Source organism: Solea senegalensis, linkage group LG20, assembly GCF_019176455.1.
Source record: "Solea senegalensis isolate Sse05_10M linkage group LG20, IFAPA_SoseM_1, whole genome shotgun sequence".
NCBI classification, from domain to species: Eukaryota; Metazoa; Chordata; class Actinopteri; order Pleuronectiformes; family Soleidae; genus Solea; species Solea senegalensis.
This window is the reverse complement of record NC_058039.1, coordinates 17,713,461-17,738,709: the sequence shown is the minus strand read 5'-3', so window position 1 is coordinate 17,738,709 and position 25,249 is coordinate 17,713,461. Positions and strand designations below refer to the sequence as shown.

The 25,249-nt window shown below is 41.9% G+C and overlaps 2 protein-coding genes across 3 annotated transcripts; one reads left to right on the top strand and one right to left on the bottom strand.

Annotated features, from left to right (window-relative positions):
• Positions 1-1,921: 1,921 nt before the first annotated feature.
• txlna (taxilin alpha) lies at positions 1,922-10,726 on the top strand. 2 transcript variants are annotated; one of them, XM_044053474.1, is made up of 12 exons: positions 1,922-2,021; positions 3,459-3,655; positions 4,078-4,317; positions 5,139-5,230; positions 5,445-5,615; positions 6,375-6,569; positions 7,718-7,837; positions 7,938-8,012; positions 8,119-8,211; positions 8,302-8,397; positions 9,964-10,303; positions 10,334-10,726. In XM_044053474.1, exons 2-11 carry the CDS (start codon positions 3,472-3,474, stop codon positions 10,291-10,293), a joined length of 1,596 nt encoding a protein of 531 aa, XP_043909409.1. In that variant the 5' UTR covers positions 1,922-2,021; positions 3,459-3,471; the 3' UTR covers positions 10,294-10,303; positions 10,334-10,726. The 2 variants fall into 2 exon arrangements, with proteins under 2 accessions (XP_043909409.1, XP_043909408.1); XM_044053473.1 differs by having other exon boundaries at positions 1,924-2,021; positions 9,964-10,726.
• A 1,860-nt stretch (positions 10,727-12,586) lies between these two features.
• On the bottom strand, positions 12,587-24,505 carry LOC122786381 (dynein axonemal heavy chain 3-like). The gene has a single exon (XM_044052651.1). The coding sequence runs from the start codon at positions 24,503-24,505 to the stop codon at positions 12,587-12,589; it is 11,919 nt and encodes a 3,972-aa protein (XP_043908586.1).
• Between the last annotated feature and the right edge of the window lie 744 nt (positions 24,506-25,249).

Here is a 25,249-nt window from a genome sequence, read left to right as displayed (position 1 = left end):
ACATGTATGTTCTGATACATTAACAGGGATTCAGATGCAATTCTAATCACTTCTGAGAAGTGGAGAAAAGTCTCTTAGAACATTTCACACACAAAAAAGACTTACAAAAAAAACAAAAAAAAAAAAATAGGAAGGAAGGATGTGAGGATACAAGAAGCCTCTTCTGCTTTTCTTGATCTTTTTCTTGGATCAGGATGTTCCGGGCTATATTTTTTGAATAATTGTGTTTAGTAAAAAGTTTGTCCTAGTCAGGCTGCGTGGTAACAAACCTATGGAGGATTTAACTCGAATATCTCAAAAACCTGACTCGTCTTCCGTCCTAGAAACTGTTCATGTCTTTATCAAAAATGGAAAGCCACACTTTGGCTTGTTCAAATTTCACCTTACAACGCTACAAATGTTTACAATGCTGCATGTTTGCAAAAACAACAACAACCCTTTTTTCATTATGCCATCACAGACCAGATGTGATGTTTTCCCGGCTTTGGTTCTCTCGTTTCTTTTTACGTGTATTTATTTTTCTCCTTTTTTTTCTTCTTTGTTTATGATTTTTTTCATTTTTGCTCAAAACTTAAAACCCATCTTAAACTGTGACTTGACTTCTTGACTTTACCGACGGTATGAATGAGTGACGAGAAAACTTATACACTTCAACAACGGAACATAACACACAAACATGAGGAGAAAAAAAAGAAATACATACAGGAAACGGCAAAATGATATTAAAAATAAAAAATGTAAAGAAAATATATTAAACTTGTTCAGTGGAAATACTGTACAAAACAAATAAAGATATGTTTCAACCCTTTTTCCCCACTGTTTTCCATTTACCTTTAAATCTTTACCTGTTGTCTGTGAGCGTGGTGTGTCTGCGTGACTGTCAGTCTCTAAGGTGCCACACTGAGTGGCTAATTTGAAGCACTTTGAAGCATGAGTGGTTGAAGAGAAGAGGCCTGGACTATGAAGTTTTGGATAAGTTGCGGTATAGGAGTGGTATTTAAGTTAATTTTGAAAGCTGCACTAAGTACAGTAGTTTCATAGCTTTTGAGTTTTTTGTTTATTTAAGATAAATAATAATTGTAACTAGGAATACAGTAGGGCCCTTTGTAAAGGTTTAGTTTGGGCTTCACAAATAGAGGAATTATATATTACGACTTTATTCTCATAACATTATGACTTTTAATATTACGACTTTATTCTCACAATATTATGACTTTATTTTCACAATGTGACAACTTTATTCTCACAATGTGACAACTTTATTTTCACATTATTGAAACGTTATTCTCACAATATTATGAATTTATTCACATAATATGATGACCTTATTCTCACAATATTACGACTTTATTTTCACAATGTGACGACTTTATTTTCACATTATCACAACTTTATTCTCACAATATTACAACTTATTTCTCACAATATTATGATTTTATTCTCATAATATGACAACTTTATTTTCACAATATGACGACTTTATTTTCACAATATGACAACTTTATTTTCACAATATTACAACCTTATTCTCACAATATGATGACTTTATTCTCATCATGTTATGATTTTATTCTCATAACATGACAACTTTATTCTTACAATATTCTGACTATTCTTACAATATTCTGACTATTCTCACAATATTATGAGTTTATTCTCAAAATATTATGATTTTATTCTCCCTATATTACAGTTTTTTCTCATAATGTTATGACGACTTTATTCTCGAAATATTAAAACAAATATTCATAAATGTGCTTCAGTCTGGCCCTAATACTCCTCGTAGGTTTTCCTTTTCGACATAAATGTTTGTTTTTTTTAATAGCGAGGACGACACGTATGTAGTAATACATCCTACAGAGGGCGATAAATCACCAGCCTGGGCTGTTCACTGCAGTTTTTAAACACGAAGAAGAAGACCTTCAAAGTTATTACCGGAAGTGTTTTTTTCCAGGCTCACGCTGTTAAGGAAAGCTGCTGCTTCTGCTGCCACATTAGCCACATCCTCCTGGATTCTGAAGGTGAAACAGTTTACCAGTGTCTGAGAAGACGTGATATAATCCAGAAACGGGATTAACATGATGAGTAGACGTGTGTTTGTAGATGTTAATGAGCTACCACTGCCGCGCCGCAGGTCGTCAGAGCTAGCGTTAGCATGTGCTACATAGCTAACGTGATTATGAAGGAAACCACAGCGAGAAAAACGAGAGCCAGCTAGAACAGGATATCTGAGTGAAATGTGTTATTATGAGATTCTGTACTGTTGACACGCTAAAACGAGACATTATACACTATCTGTTTACTATTAACTTGCTTATCTTTGCAGCCAAATAGTTGTCACCTGTGTCACCTCACAACCCAACTAGACCTATAAATCAATAAGTCATTTGTTATTGAAGAATTACTTGGGAATGCTTAGTCTACATTTCCAATTATGTAGTTTTCCTGCTTTCGTTGTTATTGCTGTCATCCGCCGTTCTCCTATGTATTTGCAGCACGATTTCGACATTGCATACAGCTCGGGATGGGAATCGGTTTCGATTCCGATGCTTGTCAAAATATTAGATAGATATTGTACAGATCTTAAAAATGTAAAATCCGATACTATCCAAAAAGCATGTGAATTACATGATTCACTATGCACATGACTGGAAAAAATGGCAAGAAAAATCAGTCGTGCTTGGGCTGTTTTATATAATAATGTTTGTTACACAGTTGAAGGATTATGTCTTTGAAATTACTCTTAGCTCAAATGTGTTGTCAACAGTTTAATAAATGGTCTAAACCAGGGGTGTCCAATGGTCCCTTCAGACCTTTTTTATTTTAGCAGTAAAAGTTACAAACAATGTTTTGTAATATTTGTATTTTCATTGCCACATTTATCATTTTGAAATGGCAATGTAACAAAGCTAAGTCACACAGGAGTGAACAAATGAAACAATTCTGCCTTTCTTTCACATCTGGAGGCAGATATCATAATAATGTAATAGGAGGTGAATGCCTGTATCTGTCTGACAAGTGACCTGGGCTGATTTTCTGTCCCACTTTGTCCCGGGCCATGAATAATACATTGTAAAACTGAAGCTGTGGGCCACACAAAATCTAACCGAGGTCCGTGATTGGCCTGTGGGCCAGACTTTGGACATGCCTGGTCTAAAATGCCTGCATCGTACTACTATTGGTATTGGTAGATATTGTATTGGACACAAAAAAGTGGTATTGTCCCATCCCAAAACGTTCATGACATTCTTGTGATGTTGTTGGTTTCTTTCCTGCTTTTTATCCATCCATCCATCTGTCCATCTTCTACCACTTTATCCTGCATGAATGCGCTGCTGGCTCAGAATTCTTAGCTGTATTTTCTGGGGGAAATGGTTGGTTTGTCTTTGAGTCATTTTCTTGTAAAATTGTAATTCTGGTGAATCTCTAATGCATCAGTTATTTTTTTTCCCCCACAGTAAACCAGCAGACATGAAAAAACAAGATACAGAGGAGTGTGCCACTCAGGGCAGTGAGGATTCTCCACCTGCAGCAGAAGGCATGGAGTCGCCCACAGCTGCAAAAGACAGATCGGACAGCAACAGCCCCAAAGAGTCTGAACCACTAACACCGCAGACGGACACACCTCCCCAGGGTGAAGAGGCAGCAAGTGAAGGTAAACTTGTTTGAAAACTCAAGTATGTCCACTTGCACTTGCAAGACATTACTTATGATGCTATCTTAAACAACATGGTTGGTAATAGGGATATCACAAAACCAGAAATCTGTTTGTCTGAGTGAATTAATCCAATATGAAAAAAAAAAAGAAAGATAAATCTCATGGACGTGGGCAAAAAAACAGTGAAATGTTACATGATATTGTCCATCTGTCCTCACAAACAACAATACAGACCACAGAATACAGTACTGTGGTTAATTTGATAGTTTTGAACCTAACCAGTCCTAATCTTACTCATCCAAATAATAGAATGACCAGTAGAGACAATGTTGCTGACATCCCTCACGAAATTGCCATCATTCTCTAGACTCTAAAGAATTCGTCTTCTCCATGTTTATTTCCCCCTCTCTTGCGTCTAGTCGCAGAAGCGACGCGGTCTCGGTGTGACATGGCCGAGGAGCTGAGCCGACAGCTCGAGGACATCCTGAGCACATACTGCCGGGAAGCCAGTGCCCTGCCTAATGGCAAGTTGCTTAGCCCAGAGCTCAATGGTCTGACGGGTGACGACAAGGCAGAGGAGGGCAAAGTCAATGGAGGTGAAAATGGGACGGAGAAGGAGCAAAAAAAGACTCAGGAGAAGAAGAAAGTGAAGGGTCTGGGTAAGGACTAATTCTTAATGAATTATAGGACACTCTGTTGACAGTCAGTTGACTGTAGATGTGAGAGTGGATGGTGGTTTACCTCCTTTTGTCCCTTTTGCCCTATTTCAGCTAGGATTCACCTCATGTGGAGAATAAAGCGTAGAAGATGAATGAATATTCTGAATATGCAGAATCTGTAGACATTGTATACGATTTTGAGTCATATGTAGTTTGACCAATTACAGTTTTTTTGCACTATTTGTACTTATTTATATACATAAAACACTTATTTATTTATTTTATTGTTAGACTGTAAAAACCAGATACATGTATAGACATTTAAAGTAAGATAAAAGACATTTCTCATCAAAAACTCATAAGTGACAAAAATTCAATGCTATGTATTGGTTCCTTATCTGCTGCCAAGCAACGAAATTTCGTTGCCAGTTTTCACTGCTGTGTATTCTGTGCAATGACAATAAAAGGAAGTCTAAGTCTAAGTTGGGTGGATTTTGGATACCTTCAGCTAAAGGATGGATTGATCCCCAAAAAACTGCGAAATTATTCAATCGAATTAATCCAAATGGAAAGAAATAGGCAGTAGAAAAATATGAGATAGAAGCAAACTATATAGCCAGCTATACAAAACATTTAAAAAAATTAATCTAACCCGATAAACAAACCATTTTGTGCAAAGATATTGCAATAGAAAGAATCATTAGTAAAAATCACCAGAAACTGGAGAGCAACACATTGATAGTCAGGGCGACGGTGCATTGCAATTTTATGTCACCCAGAATCAACATTCTGTAATAGTTGTGTTTTTTTCTTGTCTCTAGGTAAGGAAATCACCCTCCTCATGCAAACTCTCAACACCCTGAGCACACCAGAGGAGAAGCTTGCAGGCCTCTGTAAGAAATATGCAGAACTGGTGAGTGTTTCCTCCCCTGAGGTGGATAAATTCACACCACAATTTATCACAGTTCATTTTCAAACAGACCGACATGTTTAACCTTATAAAATAACACTTATTCAACAAATTGAAAAAAATAGCAAAGGTGACCTTGATGAAAATTTTTTTTCATTATTCAAAACTGGCCATTTGCAAGTGTAAATGTTTGCGTGTGTGTGTGTGTGTGTGGCAGCTGGAAGAGCATCGCAACACCCAGAAACAGATGAGAGTGCTGCAGAAGAAGCAGAGCCAGCTGGTGCAGGAGAAAGACAATCTGAGGAATGAACACAGCAAGGCCATCCTGGCCCGAAGCAAACTGGAGAGCCTCTGCAGGGAGCTGCAGAGACACAACCGCACGCTCAAGGTACATTTTAGGGCATCAGTATCAGTTTCTGAAGTGACTAACTTCGTTCATGTTGCCAGTGTAATTTCTCTCTGTGGCTTCAGTTTGACATCACAAACATACGGTAAGAGTATGTCACCAGATTGGATATCAGAAAAATAAAGGATGGAATGTGTAAACTACTGTCCCACTGCTGTCGTGTGACCAGGACAAGAGTGAAAGCTGCAAATGTCCACCAGGCACTTGGATCATTTAAGCTGTGCATTTTTGGGTGTATGCGTTTCACAATGCGAGCGGAAATGCTAGTCTTAGCTGTAAATTCCATATGGTTTAAAGACAAATTGATGAGAAACCATCTGTCTCTGCAGCATAGCTCATGTGTAGATGAAATGATCATGAAATTTAAATAGTTAAATAATAGTTGCCTCTTTTCTTTTTTTGTCCCCACAGCATTTTAAAATCTGAAATACTTCACACATTGCCTTTTAATCAATGTATCATAATGTTCCATGGGAAATACTTGACCGACATCCCTGGAATAATTTTTAGCTTTTAGTAGTCCTTTGCTGACAAACAAAATATAATCCCTCTGCTCCAAGTTGTGCCGAAATGAAAAACATGTTGTGCAACGCGCACATGTAGCTCAAATATCACGTGAGGCCAAGGTTGAACGGGCCACTACTGGCCTCTCTTTTAATATTACGTTTCTGAGACAAGGTAGAAGTAGAAAAAACAGTGTGAATGTTCTGTGTTTCACACGTCACGTCTCTCCTTCCACAGGAGGAAGGGATGCAGAGAACGCGTCTGGAGGAGGAGAAAAGGAAGGAGGTGACTTCTCATTTCCAGGTGACACTGAACGACATCCAGACTCAGATGGAGCAGCACAACGAAAGAAACGCCAGCCTCAGACAAGAGAACACGGAGCTGGCTGAGAAACTGAAGAAGCTGTATGAGCAGTACAAGCTGCGGGAGGAGGTGAGCAAAGAGTTTGATATTAGTAGGGCTGGGTATCAATCAAAAATCTTTGATACCGGTACCAATACCTTCATTTCGATACTGGTTCCTGATCGATACTTTTTTCGATACCAGTTTTATAATGTAATTTCTAAAAAAGAAAATTACATTACACATTATGGTACAAAGGTACACGGTAGAAAAGGGTAGCACACCTTTAACAATAAAGTTGTGACTGTGGCATCTTGTTTTTCCTTTTTTCTGCCAGTGTGAACAGATTCACACTGACTGGCCTTGTCCTCCTCCTCACATCGGGTTCAGAGGCTACTGTGAGGACAAGATAAACATAACAGTGAGCTGTTTAACAGCCAATGCAGTAGATTTTAACAGGTTAAGCTCTATCAGTTACTGTCTATATTCAGTTTGCTTTTCATTTAGTTTAGCTATATAGCCATAACATAAAACTACACACTAATATCTTAAGTTAGCGTTACATGGATCCCACTTCAAGCTCATATTACGCTGCAGTAACGTTAACTTAAGTAAACAAACATACAACACGTAAAGTTACCTGTTGAAGTCTGGTGGTGATGATTTTTAATCAGGCCGCTCTGTAACATCCACAGTAGGGCTGTTGTTGAGAGGAGGTGGATGGCTGCGCTCCGCTCTTACATTCAAATACTGAGCAACTTTCTGCTCTGAGGTTGATGCCACACACGTTTGGGTGCTCCGTTAAATTTGTCGCCGACCTTAGTGACGATATCTATTTTACAAATTGCGTCACGCACTGTATTAGTATTACTTTAACTTTAAGTGGAGCCACACTTTCGACCTCGGTGACATTTTTAGCCCCTTCACAACACACTTTCGTGTAGTTAACAACACAGATACAGTACACATAACAGCATTGTATTCTTCCTGCATGCCGCAACCATGTGTAACGTTGCAGTCAATCACCGGCAGCATTATCAGATCTTGATCACGTGATTAACTCTGCAGGTACCGAAACTTAGGACCGAAAAATAAGGCATGTTTCGATACACGGTAGTATCGAAGCATTTTGGTCGGTACCATAAAAGAACCGAAGTTCGGTACCCAGCTCTAGATATTAGTTCCCTTCGTGTTGACATACATGCTTATTCCCGTGTCATTGTGTATTCCCCCACTAGCACATAGACAAAGTGGTGAAGCACAAAGACCTGCAGCAACAGCTGGTGGACGCCAAGCTGCACCAGGCTCAGGAGCTGCTGAAGGAGTCGGAGGAGCGCCACGACAAAGAGAAAGACTTTGTAATTATCCACCGCACTGCCACTCAGACATTAACAAGATAAAATGACACAGATTCCGTTGTACACAAATGTGACCAGTGTCTGGTTCCCCCCTCCTCAGCTCCTGAAAGAAGCCGTGGAGTCTCAAAGGATGTGTGAGCTGATGAAGCAGCAGGAAGTTCACCTCAAACAGCAGGTCTCCCACGAGTCCTTAGGCTCGCCCTTTATCGCCCGACTTTTTCTTCTTCTTTTTTTTTTCAGTTATCGGAACCTTTAATCGTGAAACTTGTGTTGTCTCCCAGCTGTCACTGTACACAGAGAAGTTTGAAGAGTTCCAGACCACTTTGTCCAAAAGCAACGAAGTCTTTACCACGTTCAAACAGGAGATGGAGAAGGTGAGGTGTCGAGAGGGAGAAGAGGGATTGAATTGCATTTGCATCTTTTTTTAAGGAATGTGACCATCTTGTGTGTTCTCGGTTTTACAGATGACCAAAAAGATAAAGAAGCTGGAGAAGGAGACGGCCATGTATCGATCCAGGTGGGAGAGCAGCAACAAGACACTTCTGGACATGGCAGAGGAGGTAACGCAGCTTTTGGTTTTATTGTTGCCTTCCATACTTCCTTTTGCACTTTGATTTTAAGATGACATCAACAGCTGCTTTAAAAGGCTACAATACTTTATTATCTTTATTTTAAAGTAGATAATTATTCCTAATCAAATGTATGCCACTTGAAGTCCATATAACTAGGGGTGGTTATTGATAGGTTTTTATCAATATCAATGCCATGTCGATTCTGCCTATCAATCCAATTCCTTATCAATTCTCTTATCGATTCCTGAGTAGTTAATCGAATGGAAAACACAGTCTTCTGCACCAAAAGCAACCATTTTAATTTTTTCCCATAAAAAACTATTTGTCCAGGAGCTGAGCGAGTGAGCGCTGTAAAAAGGACAAATCAGAAACCCCCTGGAAAAGTGGGTGTGTGTTCACCTGTGTCTCATTTGATTGTAAATGGACCATGCACAAAACCGAGCGTTCTGAAAGGGGCGGGTTCAGCAGGGTTATTGAACTGCTATGGTGCTTCAACCTTATGGTATTTTGACCAAAGCATGTCACTGACATGTTCATTAGGACACCAGGGAACTATTTTAATGGGGGAAATAGGGTATGTCTCCTTTAAATGAAAATAACGCTACTGTAAGCTTGTCACAGTACACTTAATGAACATCAGCAATTCTTATGTAATCTAATCATCTCATCATCTAAAATTCATTAAACCTGGAAATATTTACTTGTAGCTTGGCTTTATTAATAAAAACTGTGTATGCTGCTTGCAGTTGCAAGGCGACAGTGTGTTAATGCAGGATATTTAATATAAACGTTAGTAAAGTTACGTTACCGTCGTCAACAGAGGTCGCAGTGGAGCTTTGACCAGAAACGGTAGCACAAGCAAAACATTGCACCTCACGGCTTCATGGACGCACACACCACAGAGATCATTCAGCAGACGCTCACTCCGAGCCACGTTGACGGTGCGTTCAAGGACCTCAGCAGGGTGGGAAATTTCTGTAAATGTACCGCGACGCAAAATTTCGGGGAAACCAGAAAAAAAATGTTGTGCAGTGAAATGAGAGAATCTTTAAGAACAATCGATAACATTGGAGGCGTACAATTCCGATGGAGTCGGTCAGTTGAAACCGGTTTATGACTCGATTCCCATCCCTAATAATAACGTATCTTGAATATGTTTATCTGACTGTTGGAGTGCTGGTGAATCTCATCTGTGATTGGATGCTTTTTCCGGTTGGACGTCCTGAGGGCGCCGTAAAGACAAGTATATGTGCACAAAGCTCTATTTCTCTGCTTTCCGGTATCTCTCCACCCATCTTATACAGATCGCCAGTCCATAGTTTTTTAATTTTCTGTATATCACAAGTTGTTTTTATGAGAAGCACATATGCCACATTGGTCACAGAAGGATTAATGTGTGCATGAGGAGTAGACCTATGAATATGTGTGAATATTTTAAACCACCAGGGAGACGGAGAGAGAAAGTAAGTGTGATTAACATCAATGTCATTAAAATGTGACAAGAAATGTGTTTGAAATTGTGTCAGCCTTGTTGACGTTCTTGTTTTTCTACAGAAAGCTGTGCGGGACCGGGAGTTTGAGGCACTTCAGGGTAAAGTCCAGAGGCTGGAGAAGCTGCGGCGGGCGCTCAAAGTCGAACGGAATGAGCTCAACAAGAAGGTCCAGAACCTTAGTGGTCAGCCGGGTGGCACCACAGGAGCCCCGACCTCAGACCCAGGGACCGACTCCCCCTCTCCACCACCTACAGACTCTCTGCCGGAGCCCAGTGCCTGTGCTGTCCTAGACACCACTCCCTGCTCCCACTCTTGCCACTGTGACCCAGAACAGGACACAAACGCCCTGCTGGAAGAGGCAAACGTTCAGCCCGTCACCACACAGGAATGAATTTAAATCACTCAAAATGTACCCCCACCCCCCCACCCCCCAGAAAAAAGCCACCATCCTGCTAGTTGATCCTCCTCCCCTAAAAGAAACTGGTGTTAAAACTGGTCCAAGAGTAGATCAGACAAGGACAGATTTAACAGGTGTCCTCCTCGTGTCCTATGCAGGCTTTCACAGCGAGATGAGACGACTGTGCCTCATCCGTCTGCACATTTACATGCACATTACAAATCAATTACTGTGAATGTTGGAAGTAAAAGGAGACGTTAATTTGCAATACTGTAAGAGAATCAACCACTATAATCAAGATTTTCATCAAGAAAGCTAAGCAGCCTAAAGGAAACCGCTTACCTGCATAGCAGAGACGGGGCCAAGGAACAAATCATACTCATTCTGTTGTATACATATCATTGAAATTAAAAAAACAAAACATTAACCAGCTGTCTAATACTTACCTCATCTCAACCCTTAAGGCCTTTGTACGTCAACAGTGACACAAATAAATAGCATATATCTTGCATATATGCACATCTTTAATATATATATACACATACGTGTATATATATATATATATATATGTGTATATATATATATGTATATATATATACGTATATATATGTATATATATATATATATATATATATATACATACATACATACATACATATATACATATACATACACACACGTACTGAGAAGTATAAATGTGCTGTGCAAAGGCCTTTTATGTTGACTTGGCATTAACAGGTTATTAGTGTGTATGTAACTGTCAGGACTGTTTTGCTTCACATTCCCTTGTTTTTGACTTAGAGCAGAAGTGCGTGACGAGACCAATAACAGTGCTGCTTGGGAAGACACAAGCCCACCAGGTCGATGTCAACAGGAGTCGTTACACATTGAAAGGCTTGTGTATTTGTTTGTGTCACATTTGTGACAAAAATGCTGGGAAGACCACAACACTGAGCGAAGTGTACCAATATTTGTTTCGTCTCACATTATCATATCTTAGTTATAAATCATTTTTTTCAAGGAAAAAAAAATTGTTTGGGAATTTTCATTTTCTGTTTTTCACACAGTTGTGGTGTATTGTGTTATTGTTATAGACTATGTTTTGTGTCCAACTCTTCATTTCCAACACTTTTGGATTAATTTCCCTTTTAATTTAGTTGTATGCATTTTTTCCCCCCAGTCTTACCACTCGGTTAAATTAACGCTTGTGTTTTGGAGTGTATGTTGTAAGACCATCTCCTAGCCGTTGTAATAGCAGTAGCTTGTAATCAGGTTCTAACAACGAATGTTCAAGGTCCTCTATGCAATGCTTTGCCTCTTGGTTTTTATTCAGAACTGGCAAACCGTCTAAGAATGTATACTCACTGTATACCCACTGTCCTGCATGGATGTACTGTATAAACAGAAAATGCTATATCACAGAACCCTGCTTGTTGAGTGACAGATGTTTTCAAAAGACATCTGAGCAACATGGAAATAAGAAGGAAAGAATTGTAGTTTCACTCCCAAACACGCCAATCTCTCTTCTCTTATGTAATATGTAGCACTAACGACAAGTCGATAACTGAGGGATTTAGTCGTTTAAAACTTAAATAGAACTGGTCGTTTGCGAGGACAGATTCGTTGTATCTCCAGTCTCGTGGGAAATGGAGGTTCACAGTCCATGAGATGGAACCAAAGACGCTTCCTGATTTGTCATTTGCAGTACTTTTATCTGGCTATGTATATTTTGTTTCTTGTTGAATAAAAGATGTTAGAGTGTATATGAGTTGTTGGCTCATTAGACGAATATTTTGGTGTAAGGAATGGTTTGTTGTTAACCATAATCTGTCAAATGTAGCCAACATCAAACTGGGCAGAAATAACCAAGATAGCTTTTTGGAAAGTGAAAAACGACATATTATTGGCCTTTGGAGATATTTCAACAGGTGAAATGGAAGACACTCACAAATTGAATCAAGTATTGAATCGCACAGATAATTCAGAAACTTTATGTATATATTTGAATACATTTACCGGCCTAACATTATTTTCACCCCTACAAGGTGCATTCATGTACAATTAAGTCATACTGCAGTACAGTGGAGAATAAAAACTATCTGAAGGTGGTATATTGCAACAGTATATGTCCACAAGGACCATTTATATAATCACTGACTTAAGTCACTTGCGTTTTTTTTGTATGTGTATTATTTAAGTGTCAAAAAAGGGACCTTTTGAAATCAAAAAGCTACATCTTTCTCTTCTCCATCTTCATCATTCTACTCTTCACCTTTGTGCCTAGTTCCTAGTCATCCAGCTGGCAGAGGCATGCCACTCCGCGGTTAACCCAGTGCTTCTGTGGCTTGTCGGAGGGCAATTCGATAGACATTACATAGTTGGTGGAATGGCCTGTGGTGGACAAGGTCCCTCTGCGAGCACTGGTTTTGTAAACAGGAGAAATATAGATGTTTTCATGCTTAAAGTTGGACATCTCTCCAGGTTTAAGCTTGATGATGGGTAAAGTGTCAAAGAGAATCTTGGGAAGGGATTCTCCAATGAACATGCTCTCTCGGTCCCAGCGTGCACCTTCCATGAAAAGGCCTCTAACATAGGCTCCATCCTCTGGCTTCTCATCCATGTGTTTCTCCTCTTTGGTTACCTCATATTCAAAGCCGATGAAGTCAATAGGAATGGTATACTTCCTGGCAAAGTTCTGAGACACTCCCGTAAGGAATGACTGAGTGAAATAAAATCCAGAAAGCCAAAAGACTGATGGCGGACCTTTATCTATCCAGTCTTGTAGGAATTGCAGTCTGGCTAGCAGATCAGCCATGTAGCTCCCCAATGGCTTGAGAGAGGGGTATGACTTGGCCGCCCACATAGCAGGCACCTTGCCCACCAGCATGCTGTTAAAGATGTCTTCAAGCTCAGAAGACATAACAATCTGGCCTTTCAAAGCTTTTTTGATGTTTATCAAACTACCCCGGACGACAAGTGTGAGTCGATTGAAGCGGATTATCTCCTGCCTCAAAACAGTATTCATAGATTCCTCATACATGACAGGGTATTTTTGGATCACCTGTTGCGTGTCAAAGTCTGCTGGCAGCTTGGAGAGGATGTCTTCTGCAAGCTCATCTACTACTTCCTGAGGAGACTTACCCGCACCTCCCATCTGCCTTGGCATTGTTAATTGTACTCCTTGGAGGAGCAGATTGGTTTCTTGATTGTCTTTAGTGATGTCAGCATTGCTGTGAAGTCCAAAAACACAAGGATCGGCCAAAATTGGTAGACTACGAATGTAGTCAACATATGACTGGTAGGGTCCATGAGGTGGGATGTAATACTGATTTCCCTCACACAGATTGTAGCATTCCTGCTGTATCACCTCCCAACTGTAGAAGTTGGACAGGAGTGAGAGCAAAAGACGTCGGTCTTTGTCATCAGTCACCCTGCCTCCATAGTTGCATTCTCCTGTGAGGTATGTGAGGGCTGCCAATGGAACCTCCTCATACTCATCCAGGAACATCTGGATCTGCCTGATGCTAATCTTCAGGTCAGACTCATTGAACTCATATGGAATATTCCAGCCTAGAGGCCCAAAGTTCCTCCTTTCCTGTACCAGTGCATGGAAGAAGGTCAGACCAAACAAGAGCTTTTGCCAAATTTCTTGTTTTTTGGAGCTGACAAAGAAGGCAGGATCAGAGATGGGGTGACTCTGGTAAGAGCGCATCAGGTTGGCTCTTATTCCTTTTGGCGGTTCATTTGTCATCTTCAGCCCATTCTGCAGAATACTAACTGGGAACTTGTCAGAAGGATAACTAGTTAACCACAACCTAAACTTGGTGTCTGTGTTCTCTGGGGTGATGGTTACTTCACAGATCCTCTCTAGAGCGGGCATCCAGCTGGTGGCCAGGTGGCAGTTTTGTAGTACCACCCATGTGCCCTTTTTGATGGCTTGGTTTATCATCTGAGCAGCTATGGGTCCCTGTCCCTGCCCAAGTGAAATAGTTTGGGTATTACTGCCCCCCATGTTGAGATCATCAGCAAACTTCAACAGACCTGCAGTTGGATCAGAGCCTGCAGACAACACAAAGATGAGAGGAGAGCAGCAGTTTGAGTCTTTGTAGCTCTCTGCCAAGTCAAAATTGGGTGGTTCAATGAAAGCCTGTCCCATGTTGTCTTGTATAAAGTCCTGCACAGCTGGAACCAGTTTATCTGGCCTGAAGCATCTGATCACAACCATTCGATCCATCCCGACCAAATCACTCCACTTGTCAGGAAACTGCTCTTTATGAGGCTGCCCTGAGTCATAAAGCCTCTTCCATTCATCTATGTTTTCATTGATATGTTCAAAGAAACCATCCAGGTTTGGCAGTTTAGAACCCATGACAATCTCAGTCCAAGATTTTTCAGATAGCCACTCTGGAGCCGGGTTAGGATGTGGATTATCCAAAGCAACGCCACCTGTTAAAAGGAAGTGCCAAACTTGGTCGTCAACCTCGCCTTTACCCTGCATTATGCCAACAGTGAGTAGCAGGGAAAATAGCAACTTATCCTTTTCAAAAAGTGAGCGGCAGACATTTTTATAGATGCAGAGAGTAAAGTATTCAATTATGTTGTCAATTCTTTCATTCACATCATCACTCTTCTGACTCTCAGCAATGGAGTACAGGTAGAGGTGGATAAACCAGGTCAAGGAGTACTGATACATGGGTTCAATGTTGGCCAGTGTTGAGATGCAGAAAAACAAGATGGAGGAGTGCTCTGCCACAGGACGATAGCCCATTCGAGTGTCATCAATCTCTTTCTCTGTGACACTGGCAATTTTTTGCTTCTTAGAGATCTCCTCTGAGAGAATCTTAGAAGATGACAAGATTTTAACTGCACCCTCATCCTCCAGGATGTTGCCCTCAGAAGAGGAAAGGACTTGCAGGATCTTATCCTCAATTTCTTTTAGCTGCTTGCTGTTGGCTGCACTCTCAAGAATGAGCTCGTTCTTCTTCTCTTCAAGTTCAGGTCTCTCCTTGGCCACTAAAAGCCCTAAAAGCTGGTCCTGTAAGCCTTGAGGGGTGATCATAAAGTTCAGAAGACAGACTTTAGCAGCCACTTCAGGGAGATAGTGAGGGTTCCTCAGCCCAGTGGTCATGTAGAATTTAAAGTTTTTAGAATATTCCACAGTATTCTCGCCTATTTTCATGTACTCCACACCTTGCTGTTTGAAGGTCTGCTTTAGTAAAACAGGCTCAAGTACAGGTTGAAGTTCCTCTAAAACATTTTCCAAAAGTACAGGGCTACCAAACTGAATGCAGTTCTCCAGTATCCTCACATAGTTATCATCTGAAAGTTTTATGACAGAGAGCTTATTTTCCTTCTCCATGTTCTTGATCCATTTGTTGGCTTGACCTTGAGGGTCTATCATTAGGGGCCATCGACGAGAGTTAAAGGCAATGATACCATTGTCTGTTGAGAAGGAGTCCACTGGCAGCCCATCAATCTGCCATGCTCTGATGGCCACCTGGTTACCCAGAGTGGTGCTGAGGGTGAAGTCCCCAGAGCAAGGGATTTTCTTCTCTTGGCACACTTTGTGCCAATTTTCCTGACATGTTGTACGGAACTCTACTGTAAATGCACCAAGGTAAGATATGGTTCCTGAAGAAAGGAGTATGTCACCTGTCAGGTTGGTGTATGTAATCCCAAGCTGCCTTGCAGCCTCTGTCCATCTGTCTTTCTCACCACCCAGTCCGCCAATTAGCTTCTCTGCCCTGTCCAGCTTCTCAGAACACAATTTAATGTTGTTTTCAAGCTCTTTCTTCTTCTCCATCATTTTCGCTAAGTCTTTATTCAAGCACTCAAGTCTGTCCACTACTTCTTTCAGCTCAGCTTGCTTCACAGCCAATGTTGCCATCTGCTCTGCCACCTCTTCCTCAGCTTCTTTCAATCTCTCCTTCTTTGGTGCTACAACTTTGGCTACACGCTCATACACTTCCATTGCCCGCACCCACTTACAGAGACCCTCACAAGCCGATGACACATTTTTAATAACAGAGGGATGGAAGTCAGGGTTGTCAATATACTTGTCTCGAATTTTCTTGATGTAAGGGACCGGGATGTTGTCTCTGTCATAGGTTTTGAGACTTTCCAAAAACTTCTGGTCTGCCAGGAGTTTCTTGGAAGGGCCCCAGAATTCTTCAACCATTTTACCGGAGCCACTTGGATCCGGTTTTTTCTCAGGTTTGATGCCCTTCATGATACAGATGGACTCCATGACTAGTTTAACTGGACCAGGTGGGTTCTTCATAGACTTAACTTCTGTGATATGAGCAGGTTTTAAGGTATCTAAGGCTGACAGGGCAGCTTCTAGAGCAGGCAATGCTTCTGCCAGGTCTTTTTCGCAATCATTTTTTATCTCTGTTGCTGCTTCTGCTGCATCATTAGCCACTTTTTCATCAGCAGATACTACTTTTTTCTTGGCATCCACTTCGACTGTTTCTCCCTCAATTTTGATCATCATCTGATCTGTCTCAGCTGAAGTCTTGATGAGTTCTGGCTGCAAGTCTGTCAGCTCCTGCTGCATTTCTGACACCTGGGACGCAGCAAAGTCCAGTTTCTCTAGACCAACTATATATCGGTTTCTGGCAGTGTCAACTTCATCCCTCTTATCGCCAAGAAGAGTCTTAAATGTGAGGATGAGTTCAAGGTAGGAAGTGGGTGTGACATAGTTGTGTCTCCTTAAACTGGAAAAGAATGCCTGGGACAAATCCACAACACTTGTCTGGAAGTTCTTGCACATTTCTACCACCTCTAGTCTGATTTCACTCTCCATTTCCACATCTTCTAAGAACTTGTAGGCCACCATCTCCAGAGCATCAGTTGGCCATGCATGAAACCAGTCAATAGTGCAACAGTTAATGAGGGAGGGAAACATTCTCAGTCGGTTCCTGAATGCATCACCAATGGGACTCATGGCTAGCACGATATGAAGGTTTGACTTCACACGGTCGATAAAGAAGTTGTACATTGAGAGTGGCGAAGAATCAATCTTTTTGCCTTCCATCCGGGCAATTCCCTGCACTTTCTCAAGAATTTCAGCACGTTCATCAGAAGGAAAGATATTAGGCACATCACCAGTGTTGAGGAGCATGTTGACATCCTCCAACATGGCCTCATCCTTAATTTGGCTGTCATTGAACAGGAAAACTGAATCACTGCCTTCAATGCCTGATTTAAGCATCATCCGCTTCAGGTCATCTCGCCAGTCTGACATGCTGTATGTTTTGGTCAGCTCAATTTGGAACAAGATGTAATCGTTGATGAAAGTGCCCAGCTTTGTGGCACTCTGACGCCCTGAGCCCCCAATACCGACGAGCAGAAGGTGGCCGTTGTCTTGTTTCAGCACACGGCAAATGCGGGAAATGTGCTCAATGGCAAACTTGAACATAACAAGAGACATGGGTGTCTTGCTGCAGTTGTTGTAGTCTTCCAGGTAGAGCTCCATAACTTCTAGCAAAGCATTCAAGTCTGTAATTTCATCATAGGCCCTGGTATCAGAATCAGGGTCAGAATAGTCACCAAAGAACAAGCTACGGATAAGCTCATCCTCGACATTGCCATCTGGAGCGAGGTGGCTCAGGAGATTATCCATGCTCTGTTTAAAGTACTTTGCTGTTCTCTCTTTAACAATTGTGAAGAATGTCTCCTTGTCTTTCTCGCTAATGAGTCGATCATAGAAAACACGGTAGATCTCATGGATCCACAGGCGGATCAGTTTGTCTTCTGCCTTCATGTGTGTGTGTGGAGCCAGGAGTACACCTCGTACGACTCGAGCAAAGTCTCGCAGGTTAAAGATGTAGTGGGATTTAGATGGGGTGGGAAGGAAGCTGTCTATAGTGTCCTTATAGACTGCCATTGTCGCCTGGACCATGGTCTTGCCTAACTTGACGAAAGAGGGATCAAATCCCTTGCCAAAGTGCCAATCGGTGATGGAGGTGAATATCATAGTCAGAGTTTCATCATCAAAGCTATCAATTGTGACGATATTCAAGTGACGAGTGAAGCGCCCAGTAATGTCATTCCTCCCACCACCAGGAGGCCCCATTGCAGACATAAACAGCACATCCACTATGTTCTGTCTGGAGGTGTCCTTCCTGTCATACCAGTGACGGTGATCAATCCACTGTCTTAACAGCTCAATTGGGGGTTGAGCACCATAGATTTCTTTAGCTGGCATGTTCAGATCATCAACATAGACGACACACTTCTTCCCTAAAGGTGGTCCAAATGTGCCCTTTTTCCTTCGGTCTAACTTTGACATGATGATATCTTGGGTCTGATTTGCAGAGGTACGGGCTGAGAAATTGATACAGTTTGGTGTGTACTGTTCCTTTGGCAGCTTTTCCAAAAAGTTGTTGTTAATGACAGATTTTCCAGTTCCAGTAGGCCCCACAAAAAGCATGGGTGTTTCATGTGACAGGTATGTGTGTAGGAAATACAACTGACGTGCTGTCTCCATGGTGGGCCTAATGAGGTCTGACACATTAGCTCCAGGTGGAATGTCACTCTCTTCTTTTGTGATTAAATTTGTCCATGTACTCCACCCTTGTCCCCGTTTATCAAAGTAGAAATCATACACAGCTCCTCTCTCAGGGAAGATATCAGTCTTTTTGAGTGTAAAACTCTTAGGCCGAGGGTGCTCATCATCCATGCCCATGATCAGAGTGCGGTAGAACGCATCAAACTTCCTTCGACTGTCGCCTGTAATGGTTCCACCCAGACTCCATAAAGCAGAAAACAAAAACAAGCACTGCAGCCATGTGGTTATCTGCTGGGTGGATAAGGTTTGTGCGCCCTTGGTTCCTGATGCATTGATTTCATCCATCAGGCAGGTATACAAATTCATTAGACTGAAAACCAAATGGATGGGAGATGTATTAATCACAAAGCGACACTCATTGTCTATAAAGTCCAGACAGGGTGGCACTATCCAGTCAAACAGGTCAGTGATCAGTATTCTCTGTTTAGTATTCAGCTTTTCAGGCAGAGTGTTCATGTAAGCGTCTCTGAGAGGGGTCCAGCCCAGCTGCTCAGGTTCCATGTAGATCATTCCACACCTACTCACGGTAGCTGGGGAGGCTTGCTCCAGGTCAGCAGTTTCAAAGATCAGACTCATCTTAGCACTCATCTGTATGATCTCACCACTCATCAGACAAAGTTTCTTGTTGTCATCTAGTACAGTGTTCATGTTCTCGATCCAAACAGCATCAATGGGTCCATCAAAAATGATCCACTGCCGATTTTCTGAGGTGGACATAGCCTGATTCCTGTAGCTGGTAGCCAGGACACCATCAGACCACTCATGGCTAACAGGATCAAAGCAGCCGTACAGCTGGCCCATTGTAATTGATTTAGGGTTGATAATCTGGTGGCTCACAGCAAACTCATCCATCAGCTTTGCTTTGTAAAGGTCCCCGAGAGCAGCTGCAAGAACCTTATAAGAACAGCTTTTTCCTCCAAGAGGGTCTCCTACTATCATAAAGCCATGGCGTACCAACATCATCTCATACACCTGGATAATTTTGCCAATAAACCATGGAACTGGCCGAAGGTTGAATTTGGCAATGTTTTCTTTGAGAGCCTTGAGAAGGAGATCATAGTCTGGTTTTGGAAGTACAACCCCAGGAAATAAGTCAGAGATGATGCCCTGAAACAGAGGCACGTCCTGTGCCAGGAACTTGGCCATATTGACATCCATCAGTGCCCTAAGCAACAGCACACTCTCATCCTCGTCCAGGTACTTCAACTTCAAATTCCCTGCTGCAGTCAGAACAGACTTCACAGCTCGCATACCATAGTCGTAGTGGTGCTGGGAGGACAACTGCTCAGAGCACAAACGGTACGTAGCCACGATCTTTTGAGCCAGGCTCCGAGATTCAATGAAGCCCATGGAGTATAAAGAGATCTCTGCAATGAGACCATAGTCTGGGACCATCATAGCCACTGTGCGGAAAAGAGCCTTCAAGTTGTCAGGGAGTTCAGCCCTGCCAGCATAACCAGGGTTCATGGTGATGAAGACATTGCAGGTTGGGTTGAGTGACAGCTCTGTCCCCTCAAACATAAAAGTCTTCAGATCCTTGGCAATGGCCTGTTGTATACAGAGGATCTGCTGAGCCACCACAGAAAGCACCTCTACCTCAATACGATTAAACTCATCAAAACAGGCCCAAGCTCCAGACTGGGCCAGCCCTTTGAAAAATTTACTCATGGCTTTGTAGTCCAAGCCATCAGAACAGTTGAAAACAACACACTGTTTAGCCAAAGCTTTTGCCAGATCTTTTGTAGTCTCCGTCTTGCCAGTTCCAGCTGGACCCTCTGGAGCTCCTCCTAAGTTAAGCTTCAAGGCTCCCATGAGGGTTCTGTAACAGCGGTCTGTAAGGGGTGTGATGACCAGACGAGGGGAGTTTCCTAGATATTCATATCCATATTTCACACATGTAGTGATCATGCGCAGTATCACGTCTTCATCCTCCCAGAAGTAACGCAACTGAGAAAGCCAAGCAAAGTCATTCAGTGTGGACACGTTTTCATCGGCCAGATTTGCCACAACATCTCGAGCGTGAACATCAATCACAATGAGGGCACCAAGGGTCATTCTTGCCCCTCCTGGGAGTGCCCCACGTACCAACTCCACAATGTCAGCAATCTGGTCATTAGACTTCTCAACATATGAAGGCAGGGCATTGGTCTGGATGGCGTCAGAAACCTCACTTGTCCAAAAGATGGAAGAAGCACAAATGACAACTTGACCTTGCCATTGCAGCACCCACTGCTTTCTCGGTACCTCTGCATACTGAAGTACCCCTTTATGAATAACATGTCGAACACTCATGAGCATTTGATATTCCACCTGCAGTAGCCACTTCTCCACCATTCCATTGGCATCGGCAGGATTAATAATTTCTGTCATGGGCACAGTTTCTTTTTCAGAGCTGATCATGCCAACAATCTCCATTTTCTCTGAGAACTCCAATTTTGCGATGCCCTCAAAGCATTTTTTCAGGTGAGGTTGGACACACAGGGGGTCTTTGGTCTGTGACAGAATCTCCAGCAGCTCGTCATTTGACAGAAAAAAGAACCTTGGGAAAAAGAGCCTCTTCTTTTCCAAGTAGGTATTCAGGCCTTTTTGGATTTCATCTAGAAGCACATTGGACTCCTGCAGACGGGTCAGCATGTTGGGCTGTTCTGTAGCCACCAACACATGAGTATCTTTACCAGTTTCTGCAATCATTTTCTTATAGTAGCCATCCACAATGGCAAACTTTCGTCCCTCCTCAGGCATTTGTGCAATGATGTCCTCTGAACTAAAGATGGGTTCGAGGTAGAGCCAGGTGGCCTGACACTTTAACATGGAGTCTAAGATGTCCTGCATACTCAACAGTTTGTCCTCCCATTCTTTACATTCAGTCTCAATTGGCTTAATAAATGGAGACGCTTTCATGGTCTGTGTCTTCATAATGTTTTCATCCAAAAGCATTTGAATGTCATCCACAGCGGACACAATTTTGTATTCTGTATCTCTGTATTGACTGAGAGAGAACTGGAGGTCAGCCCATTCCTTTTTCATGTTCTCCAAGGCTTTTTCAAGAGCATACTCCTTACTGGCTAATGCTCCAATTTCTTCTAGCTCATTGGAGAATTTGGATAGTCCCAGGTCTAACATGTCCTTTAACGCGCTGTCCTCCTCTGGTATAATTTCAAAGCCTACAGTGCTACTAATCATCTCCCAGTGGTGTTCTTTGATGCCAGGGTTACAGATGGTTGTCAGGATGGGTAGGTGCTTTTTGAACACATCTATCTTGCTTTTGAAGTTTTGGGTAACACCACAAGGCCCAGGAATTTCTGAAAAAGACTTGTTCAATTTATGCATGGTCCTCCACATGACATCCAAGTCATCAGAAATCTTTTCAGCATTCAAGTGACAGAAGGGACCGTTCATCCACACTTTTGCATTTTTCTCAAAGTTTAGGGCTGTGTTCCAGAGCTGTTCATGTGGCACTTTGTCAGATATCAGAATTTGCAGCATCGGGTATTGTGTTTGTTCCTGGTCCAGCATTCCCTGCTGCCTGTTGATATCTTCTAGTTCAACGACAGCAGACTCAAGGTTGGAGGTGATTTCAGAGAGAGCCTGCACATTCTCTTTTATTTCCTCCTTGCTCATCCCTGCTTTCTCTTTAAAAGCTTGTATCTCTTTTTCCACATCTTGCAGCCTCAGGTCAAACTCTTCTATCCTCTTTTGAAGATTATCCTCAACTCGTTCTCTTAAGGCGGCCAGACGAGTTTTGCTGTCATCAAGCTCGGTCAGGATCTGTTTCGGCCACTGAAAAACACGGGCATTCAGCTTTATGTCATCAAATGACAGAGTGGCATAATCCAGAAGGAAGAGGAGACGGTGTTTTGCTTCATCAATCTCGTTTTTTAGCTTGTGAATGGTCACCTCACTGGTTTCCTTAATGTACTGGTAGAGAGACACCACGTCCTCTGTGGTTTCTGGGGTTCCTCGGAGTGTCGCTGTAATCTCCTCGTACTTTTGACAAATCCCTCTGTTAAGCTCTCGGTTCTCATCCACTCCAAATGTTACAATCTTGTATTTCAGTCTGTCACACAGGTCACACATGTCTTCATTTAGCCTTTCAGCATCCAGACAAAACAGGGATAGTGGCACCGTGGTAGGCAGTGAGGCAATTTCCTTCCACATTGCATTAATGCTCTCAATTTTGCAGGTAAAATCCTCCACCAAATGCTCCTGTTCGAGGAATGCTGTTATTTCTAGATTTGCTGTATTGTCCAGTAGATTACTATATTTTTCATACACATTCAAATACATTTTAGGTCCAATAGTGTTGCTGTTTAAAATGTCCTCCATTTTATTAAATAGGTCTGTAACCGATGATTCACCATGCCTCATGGTGCGAAGGTACAGGATGTTGGCATCTGGAAATAAGTTACATTCCACTCTTGGCAGATTTTCAGCACTCTTGAGAATTTCCTCGAATGCTCTATGGATGATATCCGTACATTCTTGCAAGCTTGGACAGAGGTCAATGTCAGGCTCCTCTATTTGTAACTTGACTAGCAGAACCTGAGTCTGATCATATTTCGTATCATCAAACACATGTCCAAAATCATTGCCCCCTTCATGTATTGTGAAGAAGTAGAGTAAGTCCTGTAATGATTTCATGACCAGGCTTCGAAGCTGCAATGACATGAGAGCAGCCACACAGTTGAAAAATTCTAGCTCACGAACTGGAGCCATCTGCTCATTCTGGTGTATGAGGGGAAACCACATATCCTTAGAGTTCTCAAACAGTGTAGTACACTGAGGCAGCCACCTTTGGACAAGTTTGTCTCTTGCACTTTGGCACTGTCTCCAGACAAACCCCTCAAAGTCAGATGGCAGGAGAGGGAGGTTGGCAGCGAAAAGATCCTCTAGTCTGACAAATCTCAAGGATGAGAAACTCTTTTGCCATATATCTTGCAGCATAATCATAATGTGATTGACAGTAAAGAGATGTTGGCTTTGCCACATGTGGGTCTTCTTGTAAATAGCTGACCAAGGCACTGGTGCACGGATGACTCTTCTTGGGAAGAGCTTAGGAATGCTGGATATGCAAAGTCGCTGGCGCTCTGATGGGTCCAACAGTATGTAGTCCACTATGCTCTTCTTGAGACTGAAGAAATAATCTCTTTTAACCTCCTCTTCCAAGTTAGCCCTTAAAGCCTGGATCTTTTTACTACCGTCCTTTGTGCCAGGTGGCAGCAGGCGTAATATGTTCCTCCTCTGCCGGAGTGGCTGAGGGGCCACCACCGTGTTGGGGACACCATCGGTGACATAGTACAAATACCTTTCTAGATCTCTGTCATTTGGTTCTGTATGTGTGTCTCTTATCTTCTCTTCTTGGCTGTACATGACAGCCAGCTGCTCTGAGGGACTCATAGGTCGGCTGCTGTGAATACATTCAGTGGGAGTGTGGCGGTGACGCAGCTCTTTGAAAGGAACTGCCACTGTTGTTAAATGGGGCTGGAGGATGGGTGGGTATTGGCTATTTCTTATAACTCTTTGATACAGCTCTGAAGGTTCTGCACCCTCTGGCAAAGGAAGGGGGAACGTCTGTTCAGTGCTCTGACTCATGTTAGAGCTGGTGTCATCCCCCATTTGCTTCTGTTGTTTCATCTTGCTCAGTAAAGGAAAGAAAGACTTTTTTGTTTCTAAGCAGCTTGGTGGTGATATTTGTGTATGATGTCTTTTTCTTTTACCTGTTTCTTCTGCTCTCTCTGCTGTGACTGGTGGCCATCTTGTGGTTAGTGGTTTTTTTTATGGGATTACATAGGCATCGAAAGCCTTTGATGAGATGGTGATGTAATCATGACATCGTATGACATCTGATGTTGATCTGCTTCCAAAATAAAAGCACAAAAACAAGCCACAGGCTAAAATGTTTGGGAGATAAAAAACTTCACCATACAAACGGCTTCTTTCCTATAACAAAGTTCCATTCAATGTGCAATTATACACCTGATGTAGATGGGAATTTTGTTTTATCTATAATAATATAATATACTGATACATCAATTCAAGAGTATTGTTATTATTATCATTATTATTATTATAATAAAATAATAATAATAATAATAATGTAATCATAATAATAATAATAATGTTATTATTATAATGTTATTATTATTACAGGCCAGCTTTATGAATTTGAATGAGTCGTCAGAACGTGTCACTTGCCGATATGACATTGATATGTCTTCTATTAATCGTGTATAACTTAGTTAACTGTGGTTATTGTTAAATGTGTTGTCTATGGTGTTGATTCTACAATACAATACAATAATGATCATTACCTGACAAAAACAATGGTGTTCAAATCCCTTGCTATTCCACTGTGTATTTTTGTCATGTCTTAATGGT

Coding starts and splice junctions, on each gene's coding strand:
- txlna (XM_044053474.1), top strand. CDS start 3,472: ATGAAAAAACAAGATACAGAGGAGTGTGCCACTCAGGGCAGTGAGGAT. Junction 7,838..7,937: donor ACGACAAAGAGAAAGACTTT/GTAATTATCCAC, acceptor CCCCCTCCTCAG/CTCCTGAAAGAAGCCGTGGA. Junction 8,398..9,963: donor TTCTGGACATGGCAGAGGAG/GTAACGCAGCTT, acceptor GTTTTTCTACAG/AAAGCTGTGCGGGACCGGGA.
- LOC122786381 (XM_044052651.1), bottom strand. CDS start 24,505: ATGAAACAACAGAAGCAAATGGGGGATGACACCAGCTCTAACATGAGT.